This window comes from Oryza glaberrima, chromosome 1 (assembly GCF_000147395.1).
Source record: "Oryza glaberrima chromosome 1, OglaRS2, whole genome shotgun sequence".
Taxonomy (NCBI): Eukaryota; Viridiplantae; Streptophyta; class Magnoliopsida; order Poales; family Poaceae; genus Oryza; species Oryza glaberrima.
Genome location: NC_068326.1, coordinates 21,523,816 through 21,545,324, shown reverse-complemented (window position 1 = coordinate 21,545,324; position 21,509 = coordinate 21,523,816). Strand labels below are relative to the sequence as shown.

The following is a 21,509-nucleotide window of genomic DNA, read 5'->3' as shown; positions in this document are numbered from 1 at the left end:
TCCGTGTGTTGGTCATGTCAATTAAATTATTTTGCTCCATGAAGTTCCGACAGTTAGTTTTGATTTTTGGCATGAGGCGAAACCTTGCACAAGAGTTTAGGGCCTCTTTGGCACAGCTCCAACTCCATCCCTCCTAGAGCTGGAGCTTAGCCAAACAGTTTTAGCTCCACTAAAACTGGGAGTGGAGCTGGGTGGAGCTCTCTCACAAAATGAACTAGAGATGTGGAGCTGGGTTTAGGCAGCTCCACAACTCCACTCCAGACTCAACTTCTAGAGTTAAATTTAGGAGTTGGAGCTGTACCAAACAGGCCCTTAGTAAGACAAAAACAAGTAAAATAGCTAGATAGCATAGTTTACATTTGTTGATATGGTTTACGATAACTTAAAAAGTATATATAGAATGATAATTTAAATGTAAAAGTAAGATAATGTGGCTTTGTGAGAAAAAGAAACTGAGGGTGATAATTTATACTATAGATTAATCATCTATGGCTAAAAACAAAACAATCGAGATGATATAGCTTAAAGAGAGAAGAAGGAATGGAGATAATTTGGATCATAGATTAATCATCTAAGGGATAAATATAATTAATATGATATGGCTTAATAAGATAATAGAAATAATATTTTGTAAGTGAGGATGAAAGGATATATGGAAATATTATGTTATATGAGGTGATTTAACATGTTTGCATTATCTCTACTATTAAAAAATGAAAGATGTTTTTGTCAATATTTTGGTACGTCATCCTTATTAGAGTTGGTTTTTAATATTGTATCTTTACCTATATGCCTATATTTTTTTCGCCTTTTTTTCACGTGGAACAGTTTTTGTTGGTCGCACGGCTTTTGTTCGATCTTTCGGTTTGGTCAGTCTGCCCGGTTTTTTTGTGGCCTTATTTTTTTAATGGTTGTTTGGTTTTTTTTTGCCGCTTTTTTCGCGTGGAACCGTTTTTTTCGTCACCCGGTTTTTGTTCGATCTCCTCTGGTCTGATCCGTGCGCGCGTAGCACGCCTCAGCCGCCGCTAGGCCGAACTGCGCCGCAACATCAATATACCTCCTCGTACGTTTACTCCTTTAATTGATTGCAAAAATCGATCCTTTCACTTCTCCATCTTCGTTTTTCTCATGATTTCCCCTTTCAATTCTGCCCTTATTCATCGAATTCAATCCCCTATTTAACATTGCGGATGATGGCCGACAGGCGGAGCTTCCCTGGTTGTTTTTATCCCGAGTTTCCCGAGCTTTACGAATTCACTTCAATTTTGGAAAAACGAAAAGGGAAGATTGAGTGCATCAAAAGCCCAATTTAAACTAAAATAGGATCGAGTGCATCAAAAGCCCAATTTTAGGAAAAATGAAAATAGAAGATTAAGAAAGATTCGCCTGAAAAGGTCAAGCTGGCCTACGGCTGCAATTGCAAGGGCTAGGCTGAAGAGCGACATGCTGAGCGGAAAGGTGTAGCGGACTAACTGGGACCAAAAAGGAAGAGAGGATTGGACTTCTGGCCCAAAATGAGGAATAATTTTTACTAAATTTTTTAATTATAATGCATAACGATCCCAATTACTAAAAGAACATCATTACCAGTTGTGCATTTTTTCTAGTAAAATTTTAAAATTTAATAAATTATAAAATTATAGATATTATAGTATGTTTGCATGAATAATTGTTTGTAGATAATGTGCATCTTTGCATGTTGAATTTTAGGTTTTAGTGGGTTGTATAACTTTATAGTAAGACTAGTTGATATCCCACGCTTTGCTACAGGATATGTAGATAAATGTATGTTATATATTATACAAATGATAAATGTATATGTTTAAATAATATAAAAATGATATGGAGATAATGATTTGACATTACTTGCTTATTAAGTTGTAAAAATACATATATCATGTTTGCATGGTATTTAAAATACTCTAGATAATAATTGCTAGTAGGTAATGATGTGACATATTTATATGTAATTTAGAATACTCTAGATAATAATTGCTAGTTGATGATGATGTGGCATACTTGCATGTTTAATTTTAGGAGTTAGTCGGTATCAACTATATTGATACTGATAGTATAGATTGATCCGAGTATAAGAATAGGTGTGGGCGCATTCAACGTGATGTATAGATTTTTTTTTAATCCTATTATTAAGAATAGGTACAATGTGATGGGACACTGATATCCAATTGAAACATACTCTTGCGTGTAATTATAGACATCCGAACTTGAATCATGATAAGTTTGACATAAAATACTTCTAGATAAAAGCTAGGATCAAGATTCAGGAAAAGTAAATTTTGTCAAAAAAAAACACATGGGTTAAGTCTGATTTACCCCTTTAACTATCACAAAGCACAAAAGGTATGATTTACATGCCTCTACTACAAACAAGACATTTAACATCTTTCAACCTTTTAAATCGAAGAGATTACCCCTTAACTAAAACGAGGTACCAGTCTTGCTTGCAATTTGCAATGGACAAAACAGTCGGCCAAAGATTAATAACATATACTTCCTCCGTTTCATTGTAAGTCGCTTTGACTGTTCTTCTTAGTCGTTTTTTTTTTAAATTTGACTATGTTTTTCGACATTTCTAACACAGTAAATGTATTATCAAAATATATTTAGGTTATATTTAATGAAACTAATTTAGTATGATAGATATTTCTAATTTTTTTCTATAAACTTAGTCGAATCCTAAAGAAATTTGACTAGAAAAAAATTCAAAAATTATAAACGGAGGTAGTATATTTAAAAAGTCTAGTCTGGACCCACGCCATCATATTTATTTGTTCTTCCTTTCCTTTCTCTTGAAACAAAGTTAATGGATGAAAACGGCTAAAAATCACCTCCATCACTTTCATTTTCATATAAAATATCCTAGATACGAAAACGAAATCGAATACTATTAGATATAAAAACAGAATAAATACAGTAACAAATATTTATTGAAATATAAAAACCTCACACTGAGTTTCCAATTTTTTTTTCTAAAACTATAGATAAAATTTCTAAATTTTACCAACTGACAATACCACTTTTATATCATAATGATAACATCCACAATTCACATATCACAGATCACTTTCTCAAGTCCAATTTTTCATGTTTTGAGACAGTAATCATTCTCTTGAAAAAAAATATTCCGAATTTGGAAAGTTATTTGGAAAGTTATTTCCAAGAAATTATTTGGAAAGTTTCCAACATGTTCCACTTTCGACGGATAATGTGCTTACTGCATCTGTTTCCATTTCTGAGAAATAATTCTGAATTTGTTTCTGTTTTTGAAAATTTCCTAAAAAAATTTCCAACCGACACTTTCCGTTTCTAAAAGCATGTCTGGAATCTGAAACTTTCCAAACTGTTTCAACCCCCATCGCCACTCATGCGGTGCAGACGGGGGAGAGGAACTGGTCATGACCTCTATAGGTCCAACCACTGACAAAATGTTGATGAGGGAAGTGAAAAGGGGCCATCCCTCAAGGTGGCGGCGGTGGCGACAACGACTTGTGGGAGGACGAAGCTGCAACAATAATGATTTGGGGACAACGAGGTGGTGGTGGACTGGATGACGATGAGCTAATTCTAGCAACTGGAGCCAAATCCATGCCGGTTACCACCTAGGCACAACTCGAACGCTGGTCTCCCTTCGTGGTGCCAAGCTCTAAGACCACTGTCGCTACTGGCACCACAAGCTCCTCCAAGCCATAAGGTCATCACCGTTGCCGTGATAAACTCCTACAAGCCACAAGGCCATTACTAGCAGGACTCCTTTGAGCTACCCCCAAGAGAGCCATCTAGATCTAGTCTCCCATGTCATCTTGATCCATGGTGACAACTAGATCTAGCGGATGGAGTTCACCAGAAACAGAGATTGGGAAAGAAAATACACCGTCACCTATTTTCTTTCCTCTCATTGACCCCTCTTCCCCATTTTAGCTCTTCGCGCTAGACAATATGGGAGTGGAGATCACCGATGCGGTGAAGGTTGTACAAGGAGAACGGAAAGAAACAAGAGGAGTGGAGAAAGAAGAAGGTGAGGAGAGGCCGACATGTGGCTTGTTGCTGTATTAGATACCACATAAGTCGAAAATCACAATGTATTGAGCAAAGAGTTGTAGTTCATCCAGATGAAAAAATCCTGAAGTAGTCTAGTTTCACAGTTGTTGATAAATTTTATTTTAATTTTACGATAGTTCGGGGAGAGGGAATCGGACGTAATCCTATTAAAATACCTAAAAAAAAATGGTCTGTCTTTTAGTCCAGTTTTACAGCTAATATAGAATTGTCTCGGTTCCACTATTTTATTTCCGTAACAAAGATCAAAGATTTTAAGACTTTTGTATTGAGTACCATTGACGTCTAATTTGTACTCTCCTAACTTTTCTAAAGGCCGTGCTTCTGATCTTAAAGACAATCTTCATTAACCCAGGTAAGGTACATCGTACACAATGCTTTCCACTTTGTAAGTCCTGTCTAATTGGTACTCCCTCCGTCCCAAAATAAATATAGTTTTGCACTATTCACGTTTAACGTTTCACCGTTCATCTTATTTAAAAAAAATTTATAATTAATATTTTTATTACTATTAGATGATAAAACATGAATAGTACTTTATGTGTGACTAAATATTTTTAAATTTTTAATAAATTTTTAAATAAGACGGACGGTCAAACATTGGACACGGATATTCCTGACTGCACTTATTTAGAGACGGAGGTAGTACTACTAGTATTGCACTGGTTAAGCGAATGGTTCCATGTACCGCACAACGGCTCAGGCAGAGTCCGGACTCCGGAACGAGAGGTCAGAACAAGCATATTCCATACTACAGTCACCGGGTCAAAAAAGCAGGAAACCCTCCCTGTTCACCATGATTGCCTGATTGCCTCTGCACCATGCACGCAACTACTGCAAGGCCCCCTCCAAACTCTGCTCGTCACTGTCGCCTGAAGCTTTACGGCGAAGTGATGAGTGAAAGCTCTGAACTCTCTGCCGATGAGACGAACAGTAATGCCAACGATGTGATGTGTCGATCGAGAGCTTCATGTAGGAGTACGTTTTCTTGGGTAAAAACAAGAAGCAGCAGTAGCCCTGGGTTCCGTGGGCGAGGTGAGTGTGAGGAATGGCGAGTGAAAGCAAAGCAGCTGCAGTGGACGGACGCGGCGACCCCGATGCCATCATCATCTTTTCGCCCAGCCGCTGCAGACTTGCAGTGTGGCGCTGTAGCCTGTAGGGATCCACCTGTGGCTGTTTTCATGGCTGTTTCAGCGCACCGCAGCGGCTCAAACAGAGAGGCTCCTCTTGTGGGCATTCACAATAAGCAGATATGGAATACTATAGCTCTATGATATAGAGCACTCTCTAGTATTGTTGTTTATAAGCCTCTAGTTTTAAAAGAAAATCTTATAATATTTTTATTAACAAATTAACAGAGGGTTTTATATTTTTAGCCTCTATAAAAAAACACAATATATGTTTTCTTAGATCCTAACAGACCCATCAGCCACCATCCTACTCACTTGTTTTCTTTCCTTCCCCTATTTTCTCTTTACTATGATTTTTTTGACCGTACCAACACCATCTGCTGGTCTGAGTGGTGAAGAAGCCAACAAAGAGGAGACGGTATGCTCAGCCTTATTTTACTGCTATCGCCGGTGACCTCCCATGTATCTTCGAAGCCTGAAGTTCACTGACTTGGTTCGCAGTTGTTGCCATTGTCGCTATCTTTTCCTCCGAAGCCAATGAAGAGGAGGTGACGTGGATTCATAGCATCGCTTTGGCGTTGCAGGTTCTCCCCGAGATATCTGGTGGTGGCTCGTCGGACCTATTAGAGCTCCATTCCTCTCCAACCACCACCACTGGTTCTCCTCTCTCTTCGACCACCACCCCTAACTCTGGTCCGAATCTCACTCCCACCACCTCCCTTCGTTGAGTCTAGCTATCACTGCCACATTTCTACTCAAGCTCAGGGCAACAAGCTCCTACCAACAGCCATTTCTAGCTAAGTGCTCACATATCCGGTCAAAAACTAGGCAAATCCTCGAGCAGCCAAGCAGAGGTCCTAGTAGTAGATGGGTGGGGCTACGGGACAAACAACGTGGCTCCTAGCCTGTACCTTCACCGTAAGAACATTTTCCTTGCAAAGCAATTCCTATGGGGACACGACTTTGTTGAGCTATTTAATGGCGAGAATCTGATGTGATGGGCCGGAACCACTTGCCACATTTTCTTAGGGCTTGTTTGCTTCGTGCCCTCAATATCTCGCCTGACTCGGGCGCAGCTCTCAGGTGTCCGATTTCGTGCGCCTACGGCTGGATTGACCTGCCTGAGCGAGAGGCTCTAGGCCAGGGCAGCAACCAAACAAGCCCTTATTATCTATGTCCTTATAATCAATGATACAACGGTGTTACTAGCAATGACATAAATGTCTGAGAGTACAATTGATTCGTATAGGAAATCATCCTCTTAAAAAATTTTCTTTTGCATGGGAACATGAAGATTCCCTGATCTCTAAACGGTGTCTTATTTGTGAGAGAACACTAAAAACAGTGCCGTCTTTTATGTGCCACTTTGCTGAGTCGTTGTCGCCGTTAGATGTCATTTGCGACACTTAATATTGAGAGCGAAATATTTTTGCAAGCTTTCAGTGATACACAGGAAGCTAATCAAAGTTAGATCGACCAACAGGCGTAGCCCATTTTCCCATCGATCAACTGGCCGATGTACTATCTAAGTACTAGCATTATGTACAGCTTTCTTGATGTGACCATTAGCGCAGATGAAAAACAAAAAGGATAATTAGTTCAGAACCCTCTCGGATGAACATAATAGACATGGCCCTCAATTATGTATTCCCTCCGTCCTATAATATAAGAGATTTTAAATTTTTGCTTACAATGTTTGACCACTCATCTTATTTAAAATATTTGTGTAAATATAAAAAACAAAAAATTATGCTTAAAGTACTTTGGATAATAAAGTAAGTCACAAAGAAAATAAATAATAATTCTAAAATTTTTTTTAATAAGACGAATGGTCAAACAATACAAGCAAAAAACTCAAAATCCTTTATATTATGAGACTGAGGGAGTACTCCCTCCATTTCAAAATGTTTGACACCGTTGACTTTTTAGCATATGTTTGACAGTTCGTCTTATTAAAAAAAATTGTAAAAATATGTAAAACTATATGTGTACATGAAAGTATATTTAACAATGAATCAAATGATATGAAAAGAATAAATAATTACTTAAATTTTTTTTTGAATAAGACGAATGGTCAAACACATATAAAAAGTCAATGGTGGCAAACATTTTGAAACGGAGGGAGTATATCACAAATGCAAAAGCCCATGCACGATGCTTTCGGCTGGTCCACAAAGGATTAGTCCACGAGACCCCAACACAGCGGCGTTGTACGCGTACAGGAAACGTATCAACCAAATCGTCAACTCGCTGTATCTCGGTCCAATGTGTCGAGTTGCCATGTAAGAACAACTGCTCCAGGGCCCTTGAGTAGGTCTGGGTCAGTGTGAAAGGTAGCCTTTCATGTGGCATTATTGTACACCCATTAATTATCTGTATCACAACTCCCAAACACAAAACAATGATTGATACCCCATATGCTCAGTATTATGTGTAACAGTGTAGAGATCACATCAAGATCCATAACCAGAATAGTTGCTTCGCGGGTCAATCATAAATTCATAATCTAGTGGATGATCCTGCATGGGGGCAATCATATCAGGCAAGCAAAACTTCGCCTCTTGAAGCAAATGAGATTGATATCTTTACAGAGATCTTGCCTTGAAGGTATATTATAATCAAGTTACTGAAATTCTACGCATAACTATTTGATCTGGGATCACATTTCCTCCGATCATACACAAAACGGAAGCTAACTGAGAGCTCAATATACTTGTAAACCTATTAGCACTTCTACTATACACCAGGGAAACATGGCAGGGAAAAGCTTTGATCCTAGAATTACTAGAAGGCAGGGGGTAAAAAAAACAAAAAGAGGACAGGAAGAATGGGTGAGGGAATTATACATGGTCGAATAGCTCAACTTCGCAGGATTTTCGAAAAGGAGCTTTAATATCTGTGTGAGACGCTCTGCTTATTCCTGTCCCAGGCAGCCCTAAGAGCGTCGTAGGAGTTTTTTCCTTCGACCACTCGATGTGAATCTTGTCGAGCTGGGCTCCAGTCTCTACAGTTCTGTTGTTCATTCAGCATTCGCCAGCTCCTGCTCCCAGAATCACTACTTGGGGCTGAAACAGAGCCAGAATCGACAACCATGTCGCCCTCTAGTATGCGTAGAACCTAAACAAAAGATAAAATAAAGGAAAAGCATTTACAAGATCCAGTGTACTAATGTCTAAGAACAAAATAATTGCAGATAGAACTGGAAAAAACTAACATGAGACATGCGGGGCCTTGAATGAGGATCACGTCGTATGCAAAGTTTTGCTGCATGCAACATGCAATAGACCTCATTTTCACAATAGCGGTCACCCAAGCGTGGATCTATGAGCTCATCAATTGCATACTCCTCCAAGAAAGGGCGTGCCTGTCATAATCCAAATCTTTTATGAGTTCAGGTTACAGAGCACAAAAGGGAGTAAAGCATCATTTTGACATAGCAGTGCAGTTTAGATCAGAAGTTTTATCTGTCTACAATGTCTAATAAATTGCAACATGAACTAACATAAAGTGCACTGATGGGATTACCCAGATCACTTCATTTAAAATCATAGAATTGTTGAGCATATGAAAAGTATCATAAAAAAGGAATTGAAAGAACTAACCCATTCAGTCAAAAATTGCTGGCCCTTGGGTCGGTTGATGTCAACAGCCTTGCGCCCAGTGACAAGTTCAACTAACACAACCCCAAAAGAGTATACATCAGCTTTCTCTGTTATTTGTCCACTCTGTGCATATTCTGGTGCCAGATAACTGCAGACAGCCAAGCAGAGCCTCGTTAATAAGTGCCCAAAACTGCACATGGTTACAACACAGTTGCAAATCTCAATATTTACCCGAATGTTCCAATTACTCTCGTGTCAACACCCATGTCACCATCAGGTTGCCATCGTGCCAACCCAAAATCTCCAACCTGTCAGAACATTATTGAAAGACTTACAACCTTATCTTAGGATTGTGAAGTTAACAAGAATACAAGATGCCTATACAATCGAGTTCAACAGACATTAGGTTTTACTGATATAATATGAGGAAGTCCAGAGAACAATGGTTACAATTCAATCTAATTTGTGCTGGTTAATACCCTACTATCTTCCTGACAAGTATAGTGTGGCAAATATAGGCACCACCATACAGAATGAACTATAAATGTTAGGCTTCATCATTGCAATGGATATAAAAAGAACAAATGATATCAGAAACAATATATAACGTCCCAAACAGATTGAAAAACTTATATTACTCTAAAATAGGCAAAGGGAGAGCACACCATACCAGTGGCTCATAATCATGTGTAACAAGGATGTTGTTTGGTCTCATGTCACGATGGATTATACAACCAACTCTGCATTCTTCATGCAAATACCGCAGCCCTCGAGCAGCCCCAACTGCAATCTTTTGTCTAGCAGACCATTGCAATGTCTCTTTATTACGACCTGAAATTTATTCAATGATATCTTAACATACATTAGTTTACAGTAAAATTACTAACTTTCACTCCATTGTTGGTGCAAGACATAGTACCTTGAACAACTGTCAAGAGTCAAGACTACAGAACTAATCTACTACCAAGTAGGTAAACTGTCAACTGGATTACCAAGTTTACAGACAAGTGATTTATCACGAATTGCCTTTTTTTACTGATAAATGCAAGAAAGAAAATGATCTTACCATAAAGATGTGAATCCAAGGATCCATTGCAGATGTACTCATAGACCAGCAAACGCCTCCTATCCTCAACACAAAGACCAATCAGCATTACAACATTTCGGTGTTGCGCACAACTCAATACTTCCACCTCTGAACAGAACTCCACATCGCCCTGAGAACTAGCAAGTTTGTGCTGCTTAACAGCAATTGCTTGACCATCAGGAAGGACACCTCGATGAACAGATCCAAATCCACCTTCAGCCAGGAAATTGGCTTGAGAGAAACCACCAGTTGCAAGTTCCAATTCAGCATAAGTAAACCATCGGGGAGGTTTTCCAAAAACAGGTGCCTTGTGCTGACATATTGAACACAATGGAGGTGGTCCAGGGGGTGCACTCCTTGCCAACGAGACAGCATCCCTAACATTTCCTCGGAAGTTTAGATCTGACCGGCTTCTCATAGAACTAATTTCATTCAGGAGATCCAGCTTGGATATATTCTCCAGCAAAGCATCTGCTGTGGCAGTGCGAGCTTTTCGTGGACCTTTTCCATGTGTTCTCGACGATGCTGATCCCTGTAGAATGTCAACCATCCATGGTTGAAGCGAGAAGGATGCTGGAGGACTCAATGTTTCGCTGTCAGAATCAGAAATATTGATGTCCAAATGCTGCACCCTATCCTTTGTTGCTGGTGCCTCTTTCTTCATAGAACCATTTGTGTCAGAAGCACTATATGGAGAAGTCCCTGGATCTGAACTTGAGACAGAGGATGTTCCAGCTTCAGTACTTTCAAAAGTTGTCTCCAAGTCAGGGCTGCTATTTGGTGTTACAGCCGGTCCTCGAATTGACGTCCGTGGCTCTTTTACATCAGTTGTTGTTTTACCAACAGAACTATCCAACATAGGTGGAAGTGAACAGGATACTTTGGAATCTTTATCAGGAGATCCCACAAGATTCAACCGAACAACTTTAGGTTGAGAACGCTTCATAACAACAATATTACACTGTAGCTCCTCCACGCAATGTTTCTCTTCATGCTTCAACTCCCTAATTAGCAGAAACATGAAACATAAGAAAACAGAAAAAAAAAAAAAAGGTTATGATGTATTTATGCACACTGTAATAGGATTTGACCCTTACTTGTCTATCACAACCCAGCTTGCTTGTGCTCGCTTAGACTCAGCAGCTACAACACCAGGAGGTGACCCAGACACAACCTTAGTCTTCACATTTATCTACACAAATGGCATAAGATGAGACATGCAACTACGTGTTAAAGAGTTCAAGTAAGCATCTGCAGAAGAAAAAATTCTGAGCTTCAAACCTTGTTTGGATCGTAAACATTCTTAAGTTTGTCCATCATTTGAGAAGACAGCTCAGAAATATCCTTCTGATCCAACATAGTCTTGTTGCCACTTGCGCAATCACCAGCAAAGAGTGGAAAGCCCCAGAACTTCCTGCCTGAAATACAGGTAAGAGATAATGATATTTGAGGGCACTTAAGCCATGACTGAAGAAACCAGGGAGGCAGGGAAGTTCAGTAACCACGGTAAGAAAAGAGCTTAGGTATCAATGACGAAAATCCACATATGCATTTAGCTGTGCAAGCAGCATGCAAAGGCATTCAATATTCCAAGTGCAAAACACAAATCCAAAAAAAAAATAGTACAAACTGCACAATGCAGGAAACACAAGAGAACGAAACAATACCAGAGCTATGTGACGGGACGACGACGAGGAGCAAGATACTGCCGCCGGGCTGCACGACGTGCGTCAACGCCCACATAAGGGCCGTCTTCGAGATCTCCCTGGTGGCCGCCCGCACCGCCACCACCACCTTCTCCGCCGCCGCCGCCCCCGCCGCGCCGCCCTTCTCCGCCACAGCCTTCCCCTTCCTCTGCAGCTGCAGCTGCTGCTGCTGAGTAGAGCTCACCATCATACCCTGTCGTCCCTCCACCACTCCACCAAAACAGGCCTACAAAATCCACACAGCACACCAACTCTCTCTAAGCAAGCATCAAGCAAAACCCAAGAAGGCAAGAACCAGCCAGGACAAACTTGTAGTAACACCTATAGGAGTACAAGCAAGCAACACAACCACCACCCCCGAGCTCTTTTAATGCATTGCCAATGGGGATAGGAGGGGCATAGTACCAAGCTACTGACAGTTGCCACCACCACCACCAGAGCTCGACAACGAACCTGTTCCCAGAACGAAAAGGCAAAAGCCAAAGAGACCAGTAAAAGATTTTCAGATTTCATCAGTAGGACGATGCGCGCCACACCGCGCTTACTTTTCCTCCTCCTCCTCCTGCTCCTCGCCACTGATCGATGGGTCCCAACTCCCGAGCTGCGGATTGAGAGAAAGATCCCAACCTTTATGGCTGCCGCAGAGGGGGAGCGGGCGCCACTCGTCCTCGCCGCCACTGTAGCCGGGGATAGCTCGCCCGCGCTTCGCCAGCCGAGGCGACGAGGTGAGTGGTGGTGGTGGTGACCCTGGCGTTAGTATGGGTCAGACTGCACAGTGCCCTGCCCTGCCATGCCCGCCTCGTCCTCCTCCACTCCACCACGGCCCTGCACGATTTCCCAGCACCGCCGCAGGAATCCCCCCAAATTATTCGAAATTTTTGCTCGCAGATCTCGCCGCGCTCCCCGCCTCGAAATTGGCCAGCCAGCCGCGAGTGGGACAGAAACGGAGTCAATTCATCGAGAGATATAAATCAATCAATCAATCAATCAAATTCCCCACCCAACCCCATATGCGATCCCCCAACCAGAGATTTGACCCGCATTTTTCCTCTCCATGCACAGGAATAGCAACTACTAAAATACAGTGGAAATTCCCATCCTGCGCTCCCGATTCCGGGCCGCCGCGCTCGCATCCGAACCGAAGCTTCCCCCAAAACGAAAACGCACAACGGAGCCGACGCCGCGAAGTGGGGAGGGGAGAGACCCACCAGTGAACGCGACGAGCCCCCTCGCCGACGCCGTTGACACCGAACAGCAGCTCACCGCAGTCGACGCCGCGGCAGGCGGCGCTCCCTCCTCGCCGAGCGGCGCGCGCGCCACCAACCGAGGCGAGGCAGGCAAGCCCTAGCGCTCGCTCAGCGCGTGGTACGAGCGGGAGCGGAGGCGTTGGCGTGGGAAGAGGAGGAGGAGGTGGCCATTAAAGCGAGACCAAGGCGAGCTCCGCTGCCGCTAATTAAACCTCCATTGCTCCTATTCGCTACCACCTCTCTTCTCTCGCCGATCGACGGCGACGGGTGCATTTCCAATCTTGCCCTCCAGACCCAGTCCAAATTACACAGTTCTGCCACCCACCATAGTACGCTGCGAGAGTACTATTCGGCTCATTTAAAAACGGTCGCTGAGGTGGAAGACTTGGGAATCCATCCGTCAGATCCCGATCGGACGGCTCACCATCTCCCCCGGAGTAAATGCTGCGGCACAGCACAGGGGTGCGGCCTCGTGAACAGGCCGCGGTCCAAAGGTGGGGCCCACCGTGGCAGTGTCAGTCAGGCACGGCCCATGGTCCCGGTGCACAGGGGGAGCGAGGGTAGGGGAAGGCATCGACATGGTCCCTCGTGGTCGTGGACGTGGTCCACCAGGCCAAACCTTGCTGGTTTGCTACTGCTGCCATCACTGGCTCCCAGGGGTTGATCTAAAAAAAAAAGGAGAGAAAATTTTCTCTGCATTTTTTCACAGGCTTTTCCGTCGATGCAGCTGCAGATGCAGCCATGACCATATTTTTGCACAGGCCTCCTATCCGTTTTTGTGGTTATGTGTACTTGTTTTTTTTATTTTTCTTCTTCGTGCGACGATTGCGATGTGAAATCAGGTGAGCCTAGCAACGTGACAATAATTTTCTGGAGGAGAGGTCCAGAGGGCAGAGCAACAGACGTTACTACACCGAGACAATGCATGCAAAGGTTCGTACACCGAGTTTGGTCCAGAGCCCCCTGACGTCCAGTGGCTTAGTTCAGCTACGGATGAACCGATATCTATCTATTATATAATTAAAGGAATAGAAAAAGGAGCCTCCACGTTCACTCTTATGGTCTAGAAATTCTCACATTAATCGGAGAAAAAGAAAAAACAGAGCCCATATAGAAATACAATTTAGAAATAGCTTAAATTCGGAATTAAAAAAATAAGGAATATTAAAAGAGGAGACTAGAGTCCATATAGAAATACACTTTAGAAATAGTTGAAATTCGGAATTAAAAAATAAGAAATATTAGAAGAGGAGTATAGAGTCCATATAGAAATATAATTAGGAAATAATAGAAATTCAGAATTAAAAATAAGGAATATTAGAAGTAGAGTATATAGTCCATATAGAAATATAATTAGGAAATAATAGAAATTCTGAATTAAAAATAAGGAATATTAGAAGTAGATTATAGAGTCCATATAGAAATACAATTAAAAAAATAGAAATTCGAAATTAAAAAATAAGAAATATTAGAAGTAGAGTATAGAGTCCATATAGGAATTTAAAACTAACTAAAATTTGGAAAAAAAAAAGGAGCCTCCACGTTTGCTCTGATGACATTAATCAGAGAAAAAGAAAAAGCAGAGTCCATATAGAAATACAATTTAGAAATAGCTGAAATTCGGAATTAAAAAATAAGGAATATTAGAAGAGGAGACTAGAGTCCATATAGAAATACAATTAGGAAATAACTGAAATTCGGAATTAAAAATAAGGAATATTAAAAGTAGAGTATAGAGTCCATATAGAAATACAATTAGGAAATAACTGAAATTCGGAATTAAAAATAAGGAATATTAAAAGTAGAGTATAGAGTCCATATAGAAATACAATTAGGAAATAACTGAAATTCGGAATTAAAAATAAGAAATATTAGAAGTAGAGTATAGAGTCCATATAGAAATACAATTAAGTAAAAAATAGAAATTTGGAATTAAAAAATAAGGAATATTAGAAGTAGAGTATAGAGTTCGTATTGGAATTTAAAACCAACTAAAATTCGGAATAAAAAGGAGCCTTCACGTTCGCTCTCATGGCCTAGAAATTCTCACATTAATCAGAGAAAAAGAAAAAGCAGAGTCCATATAGAAATACAATTTAGAAATAGCTGAAATTCAGAATTAAAAAATAAGGAATATTAGAAGAGGAGACTAGAGCAGTTATTACACATTAGTAGTTTTGAAAAGTTATTGCAAAATTTAAAATTATGTTGTCATTGTAATATATTTTATAATAATATAATGAGAAAAGATATATGCTTTTATATGAGAGAAAATATAATGATGCTAGCCGTGTAATCTGCGCGAGCCACCATGCTAGTTGGTAATAAACAGTTCGTTCTTTGAGAGGTGTTTTATGCCCCCCCGCATTTTCACATGCTGAACAGCGAGTGCTACCAAATTACTGACAGGAGAGTTAAAGGGCTGGAAATGCAAACGAGATCGACAATATTGGACAGTGTAACTTCTCTTGTCACAAAAAAAATACTTGGCTGCTGAAAATGCATTCTCTCGCTGTTTCTAAATATTTGACGCCGTTAACTTTTTAAAACATATTTTACCATTCGTCTTATTAAAAAATAAATAATTATTAATTATTTTCCTATCATTTGATTCATTGTTAAATATACTTTCATGTATACATATAGTTTTACATATTTTATAAAAAAAATTTAATAAGAAAAATGGTCAAACATATCCTTAAAAAATTAACGGTGTCCAACATTTAGAAACGGATGGAGTACTTTAGTAAGTTGTATATATACTACAACAAAAAAAACTCTTTGGGAGATGCTTCATTAACAGTTTAGAGACGCTATAGATCGTTCTTAATGAGATTTAGAGGTGTACCCTGACTGATTAGTTACTTCCGGAAGAAAAAACACAAAGTTGATTGGAGAAAAGTGAAAGGAATTTTACTATCCATTAAGGTGGACCTGAATTAATTATGATCATTTTAAAGATCTAAGGAAAATCAATGTTAGACACAACTTGATAATTAATCTCAGGAGCAACCGATCTAGGTTAAACCAGATTAATTATAATGGCTTAAATAAGAAAAAGAGTCCGTGTACGATAGTAGCTTAATCATTATTAGTAATTATAAATATAAGAATATACGTACCTACAGTAAGACAACACTGCCAATAAATTCCTAGTTAATCAAAAAAATGATGTCACGTAATTAGAGTTTTTTTTCTCCCATCTTTACAAGTATATACGGTTATACCTTTCTAATTAATATTATGAGGTATATATATACATCTTTTGTACCTGTAAAAACACCATAAAAGTACCGATGTCATCGATCTTTCACTTCTATTGTGATTAGTTTGACTGGTTTATTTATTTTACCTTTTAAACATTGATCATGTACACTCTCCGTCCCATAAAAAATCTAATTCTAGAGATAAATCTAGACATGTCCACCAAGCCACCTTGAGCTTCGGTAAGCTCACTGTCTCACATGTCAATGGAGGAATGCTCGGAGATCTAAACCTCATAGGCGAAGAACGACGTAGAGGTAAAAAAACAGTGCATGGGGGGTTGGCAACATCGTCGTTAAAGTTGGTTGTCTCTCCCTCCGAATTCGACCGCACCAGGTCGAGGCATCATATCCGGTGAGCTCGAGGGTACCAAATTTGCCCCAGCCTCAGTTGTGTCATGGCTTCTAGCGCCACGCTCCTCAGTTGCTGCTATGGTGATAGTTGTGTCATGCCTTCTGGCGCCACGCTCCTCAGTTGTTGCTATGGTGATGGAAGAGCTGGTTTGGATCCAGTGAGGGCTAGAGCATTAAAGCTAAAGTTCGCTGAGGGAGGGGTGGTAGTGGCTGCCATTGGAGGGGATCTTTTCTCCCCTCTATACAGGTATTTGCATAGAAGACAAGATGGGTAAACTCATCTTCTTCCCTCTGGTGCTACGCTGGAATGGTAACATAGCGCTTTGCAGGCTGAAAAATGACATGTGAGTACAAAACCATCTCTTTCTAGTGGGTAAAAAGTAAGTCTTTCGGAAAAATGTCATTTAACAGTACGTCATCTAGGAGGGTGACAAAAAGTCAAACAAAACTCACTAAGGACCCCTTTGAAGAGTTCCGACTTCTTGAAAAATTTACTTCGAATTTATCTCTCTCATCTGGTTGCTATATTTTTTTCCTGCGGTGCAATCAAACGGTCATTCATATATTTTTCATATGATTTTACAATCATTTGTTTTGCATTTGCATTCCTGTTTGAATCCTATATTTTTCTTATTCCTCTATTTTTCCATTCTGTGATTCAAAAGGGGCCTTATTCGTTTTGAAGGATTTCTAAAGGAAATCTCAATTCCTTTGGAATAAGCATTATTCATGCATTCGATTTGTAGGATTCAAAGGAAAATTTTTCATAGGAACACTATACCAATCCTCCAAAAATCCTCCAAAATGTACTAATTCCATAGGAATGAAAACATCCACTCCATCCTCTTTTATTTAGCTAAGTGTAGGAAAAATTAATGTGTTTCAATCCTTTGTTTTGCACGTGCATTCCTATATTATTTCTACGTTTTTCCTATTCCTGTTATTTGAAAATCCTATGAACCGAATAGACCCTAAAGTTTTCTCCAAAATCTCTATAGTATTGTTCATTTTATATGATTTTTATAAGATATGATATGATTCAATCATTTGTTCCAAAGGCCTTTGTAGGAATTTTTCTTATAGGATTAAGATCCTCTAAATTTGTTATGTTTTTCATACAAATCAAATGGGCCCTAAATATGACCATAGATTGAGAGGTTGTTTCAAGCTTTGGAATTACGGGGAAATGTTGACTACAGATGAATCATATTTTTTAAAGGAAAAAAAGATCTTACGTACTAGTCCATATCAAGGAGTTTATACGGTACAGATGTACCAGATATTTTCTAAACTATCAACGTAATGATCCGTCAACGGAACATTATTTTTCGATCTTTTCATGCTTTTCCTATGGCTAACGTTCTTTCTTCCAACGTTAATCCAATCCGCCCATTGTTTCTCCAATCTACGATTTGAAATACTACTACTATTGTGTAATGCCCTCGTTTGAACCCCGCACGTACGACCATTTCACAAACGAACAATTGGCAATCATTCAATCATTCGCCAAACCATTTTACTGACGATATATATATATATATATATATATATATATATATATATATATATATATATATATATATATATATATATATATATATATACACACACACACACTCTCCTTTCAATATATTGGCTGAAGATTCCCTATCTAGTACACCCGTACGCCAATAAATTACAAGAATTCCGCCAATGCACGCAAGAGACATCTATGCAGCAGTCCATATGCCAATAATAATAAACAAGCTAATACCTGCAGCAGTTCAACTAACATGAGAATCATAACATCACACATAAATAAACAAATTTGCATACACCAGCTGGATTAAAATTAAAAAAACATGGATATAGATTTTGAACGTATGAAGACTGATTAAATTAATTGATTGGACCCAAACTCTCTAGCGTCACATCCCTGCCTACCTACAGTAAACTACAGGGATTTTGTTATCTTAAAAAAATAGGTTAGGATCGAATAATCTACTAGTCTTGAAGCCCATTTTTGTCTAGACAAAACCATAGCGCACCATCTTTTTTTTCAGAACTGTAGTGCCACACTGATAGCGTTTTCTTGTAACTGTAGTGCCTCATTGATAGCACACAATCTAACTACGGATAAAGTGTCATGTACTGCGCGTGACATGCATCGATGGATCGACGACGAGATGATGGTAACGGGTAGCCAGCTTAATCGGCGCTGTGTCTTTACTGCCAACAATCTAACGATGTACATACGAAAATATGATGATCTCTGAGTGTCCTATGTATAAGTACGATGCATATGTGTCCCCCAGGCAAGTGGTACGCTGCCAACAAAATTTATTGGTGTCCCGATGCGTTGTTGGTACACAAAACGTCAATTTGTGAATCATATGCATGGTAAAATTTACTGTCGATTTTTGTTCATGTGTACCACAAGATGTAAATTATTAAAGACCAGGATTAAGATAGGACTCAACTAATTAATGGAATGTTGATCCTTTTTATAAAATTTAAATAGTCAGTTAACAAAATTTAAACAAGCACTATCTATCCTAGGCCTGCCTTCGCCCCGGGAAAGCTAAGGGTAAGTATTTTGTAAAAGTAAGCATCATGGAAATGACAATGGTATTTAGTATTAGGACTTTCTCAATTAATTCTTATGTTTATGGCAATAAATGATACAGTAGTGACATATAGAATTTGTGGTACATGGCATTCCCCTAACGAGCAGAGAGAGGAAAGGACTATCTTGTGCATATGATACTACCAAGTGACGTAAACCAATTAATGAAGGAACAAGCAAAATAGCATTAGCGCTATTAGGGACAAAGGTGATGTCTGTCGCACAAAATTAACCAAAGAGATACCAACAAATGCAATCAGGAGGGAGAAATCAAAGAATTAATTGTTTGGACCCTCATGTGGAATAATACATATATTGGGTAAAATAGATTTTAGGATAACATCCATATGAGATAAAATGCCATACACAATAGATGGTGTATCTACTATTGGGAATGCCCCCTCATATTATATCATTGTAACCTTGAGTTAATAAGTAGGAGTATCGCTATATAAGTGAATCTTAACAAAGAAATTACTTTTGCTTGTATCGGAGAGTCGTAATCAACCTCGAGCCATAAAAAGGGAGGGAGGAGTGGTAGCCACGAAGACTGCAAGTCTAGCGGTGGCCAGTGATTGTGATGGGGCCACAGTCGTCTTAGTCACGATATATAAGAGGAGAGAGAAGGACCAACATTGGGGGTAGGGAGGACTCATTAAATTGGTTAGAAGGCAGGTAGGGGTGGTGACGACAGTAGTAGTGATGTAAGTCATCGGAAATGGGGAAAAAAATTCAACCTATATTGAGAAAAAGGGCTCAAGGGGACACACGCCTACAACAGCCGGGAGATAGGGAGAGCGTGCCTAATAAGCAATGGTGTGTCAATTAAGGCAGCATGTCGGCATGTGTAAGATCTTGATGAGGAATGATTCGGGATTAGGAGTTTAGATGAGATTTAGAGAGGATATGGGAGGATCATGGGAGCTATGTGTGATCAAAGCTTTCTCTACGGTCTCTTTTCCAACAACATAGGAAGTGATGCTCTAGACCGCACCATTTCACGCATTATTTTATCGATCTTATACTATTCATTTCATAAATAAATCAATTCTAGTAGGAATATCAGAACAATACAAATCATCCAAAAGTGAGTAAGATTTAACATAAAATTAGACGACTGACAAACATGACCATTCCCTAAGAATTTGGGGACCTCTGCTAAATATAAAACAAGGCTTTATATTTATGAAATACTATTAAAAAGTTACACAATAGACCAGGGCTATATCTAATTTTTACTTAATGGTGGATAGTTTACAATTATCCACTCATTTTGTATACGCTATTTATATGTCAAATATATACACGAGGAATAACAGCCGATCACTACTGCAGAATAATGCAGATCGATCAACGTACAATACAGGCCGAGTTTAGTTTCAAACTTTCAACTTTTCCATCATATCAAAATTTTCCTACACACATAAACTTCTAACTTTTCCATCACATCGTTCCAATTTCAACCAAACTTTCAATTTTAGCGTGAACTAATCACACCCAACATGATCCGAATCTTACCATTCCAGACCAATCCAAAACAGCGCAGAACCTGTCTAGAGCATCGCCGCATGCTCCTATACATCCATCAAGATCGCGCCGTAAAAAAAACGAAGATGTGATTGCAAGAAAGCGAGCCTGCATCACTAGCGACCGAGTGAGCTAGGCAGAAGCAGAATCGAGAGGACGAGGAGGTTGCAAGAGACAGGCACATCAATCAAATGCCTCTTCGTCCTGCCACAAAAGGCACCTGCCCTGCATGAGTCAGCTAGCTTTCTCCTCTGTTTTCATATCTGTGGCATGATCTCCTTTTTGGCTGACGACGCGACAAGCTGCTAGCCTGACCATGCATACAGTAGTCGCCAGTCGGCATGCACTGCACGCTGGCTGGCCATCTATTCTCAGGTTGGCTCGGCATCCAGACAGGCCTGCCTGCCAAGTTCCAGAGACGCTATATATCATTGCCGGCCGTCGTGCCCGCACGCGGCTCCAAACATCAATCTAATGTTCCAAATAACAACGAAAAAAAGAAAAGGCAACTATTGCATATGGTGAACAGTAGTAGTGAAAGTTTTCTGATATTCAAATCACCATATAGGTATGAAGGCGAGTGGTGATGATGGGAGGGAGCGAGAGGGGGTGGGGGGAGGGAGAACAAAAAAGAGATGCCTAGCGTCACCACGAGCTTATTGGCCCGCCTCCCTAACGGAGCTCGGGTAAGGTCAATGGCGTCAGTGATAGATCAAGATCATAGGTGTCTCGACACACCATGCCACTCATGTTCTGAGCTCCATCGTCGTTGCCATCAAGTTCCTCGAGGATGCACACTGAGTTAGCGAGGTGGCATTGTCATTGATGCAAGAGGAGGCGACGAAGTGGCCAATATGCCGCCACCTCTATCGATTTGCCGACCTCATTACTAATTTAATGTCACCAAATCC

At 40.1% G+C, this 21,509-nt stretch overlaps 1 protein-coding gene across 2 annotated transcripts; it reads right to left on the bottom strand.

The window, feature by feature from the left end:
* Positions 1–7,895: 7,895 nt before the first annotated feature.
* Positions 7,896–13,066, bottom strand: LOC127753396 (inactive protein kinase SELMODRAFT_444075-like). 2 transcript variants are annotated; one of them, XM_052278885.1, is made up of 10 exons: positions 12,811–13,066; positions 11,564–11,828; positions 11,178–11,314; positions 10,994–11,088; positions 9,876–10,900; positions 9,480–9,640; positions 9,041–9,117; positions 8,810–8,957; positions 8,422–8,571; positions 7,896–8,324 (listed from the first exon to the last, which is right to left on the bottom strand). In XM_052278885.1, the coding sequence occupies exons 2-10, from the start codon at positions 11,790–11,792 to the stop codon at positions 8,097–8,099; spliced, it is 2,250 nt and encodes a 749-aa protein (XP_052134845.1). In that variant the 5' UTR covers positions 11,793–11,828; positions 12,811–13,066; the 3' UTR covers positions 7,896–8,096. The 2 variants fall into 2 exon arrangements, with proteins under 2 accessions (XP_052134845.1, XP_052134853.1); XM_052278893.1 differs by lacking the exon at positions 12,811–13,066 and adding an exon at positions 11,924–12,164.
* Positions 13,067–21,509: the final 8,443 nt, after the last annotated feature.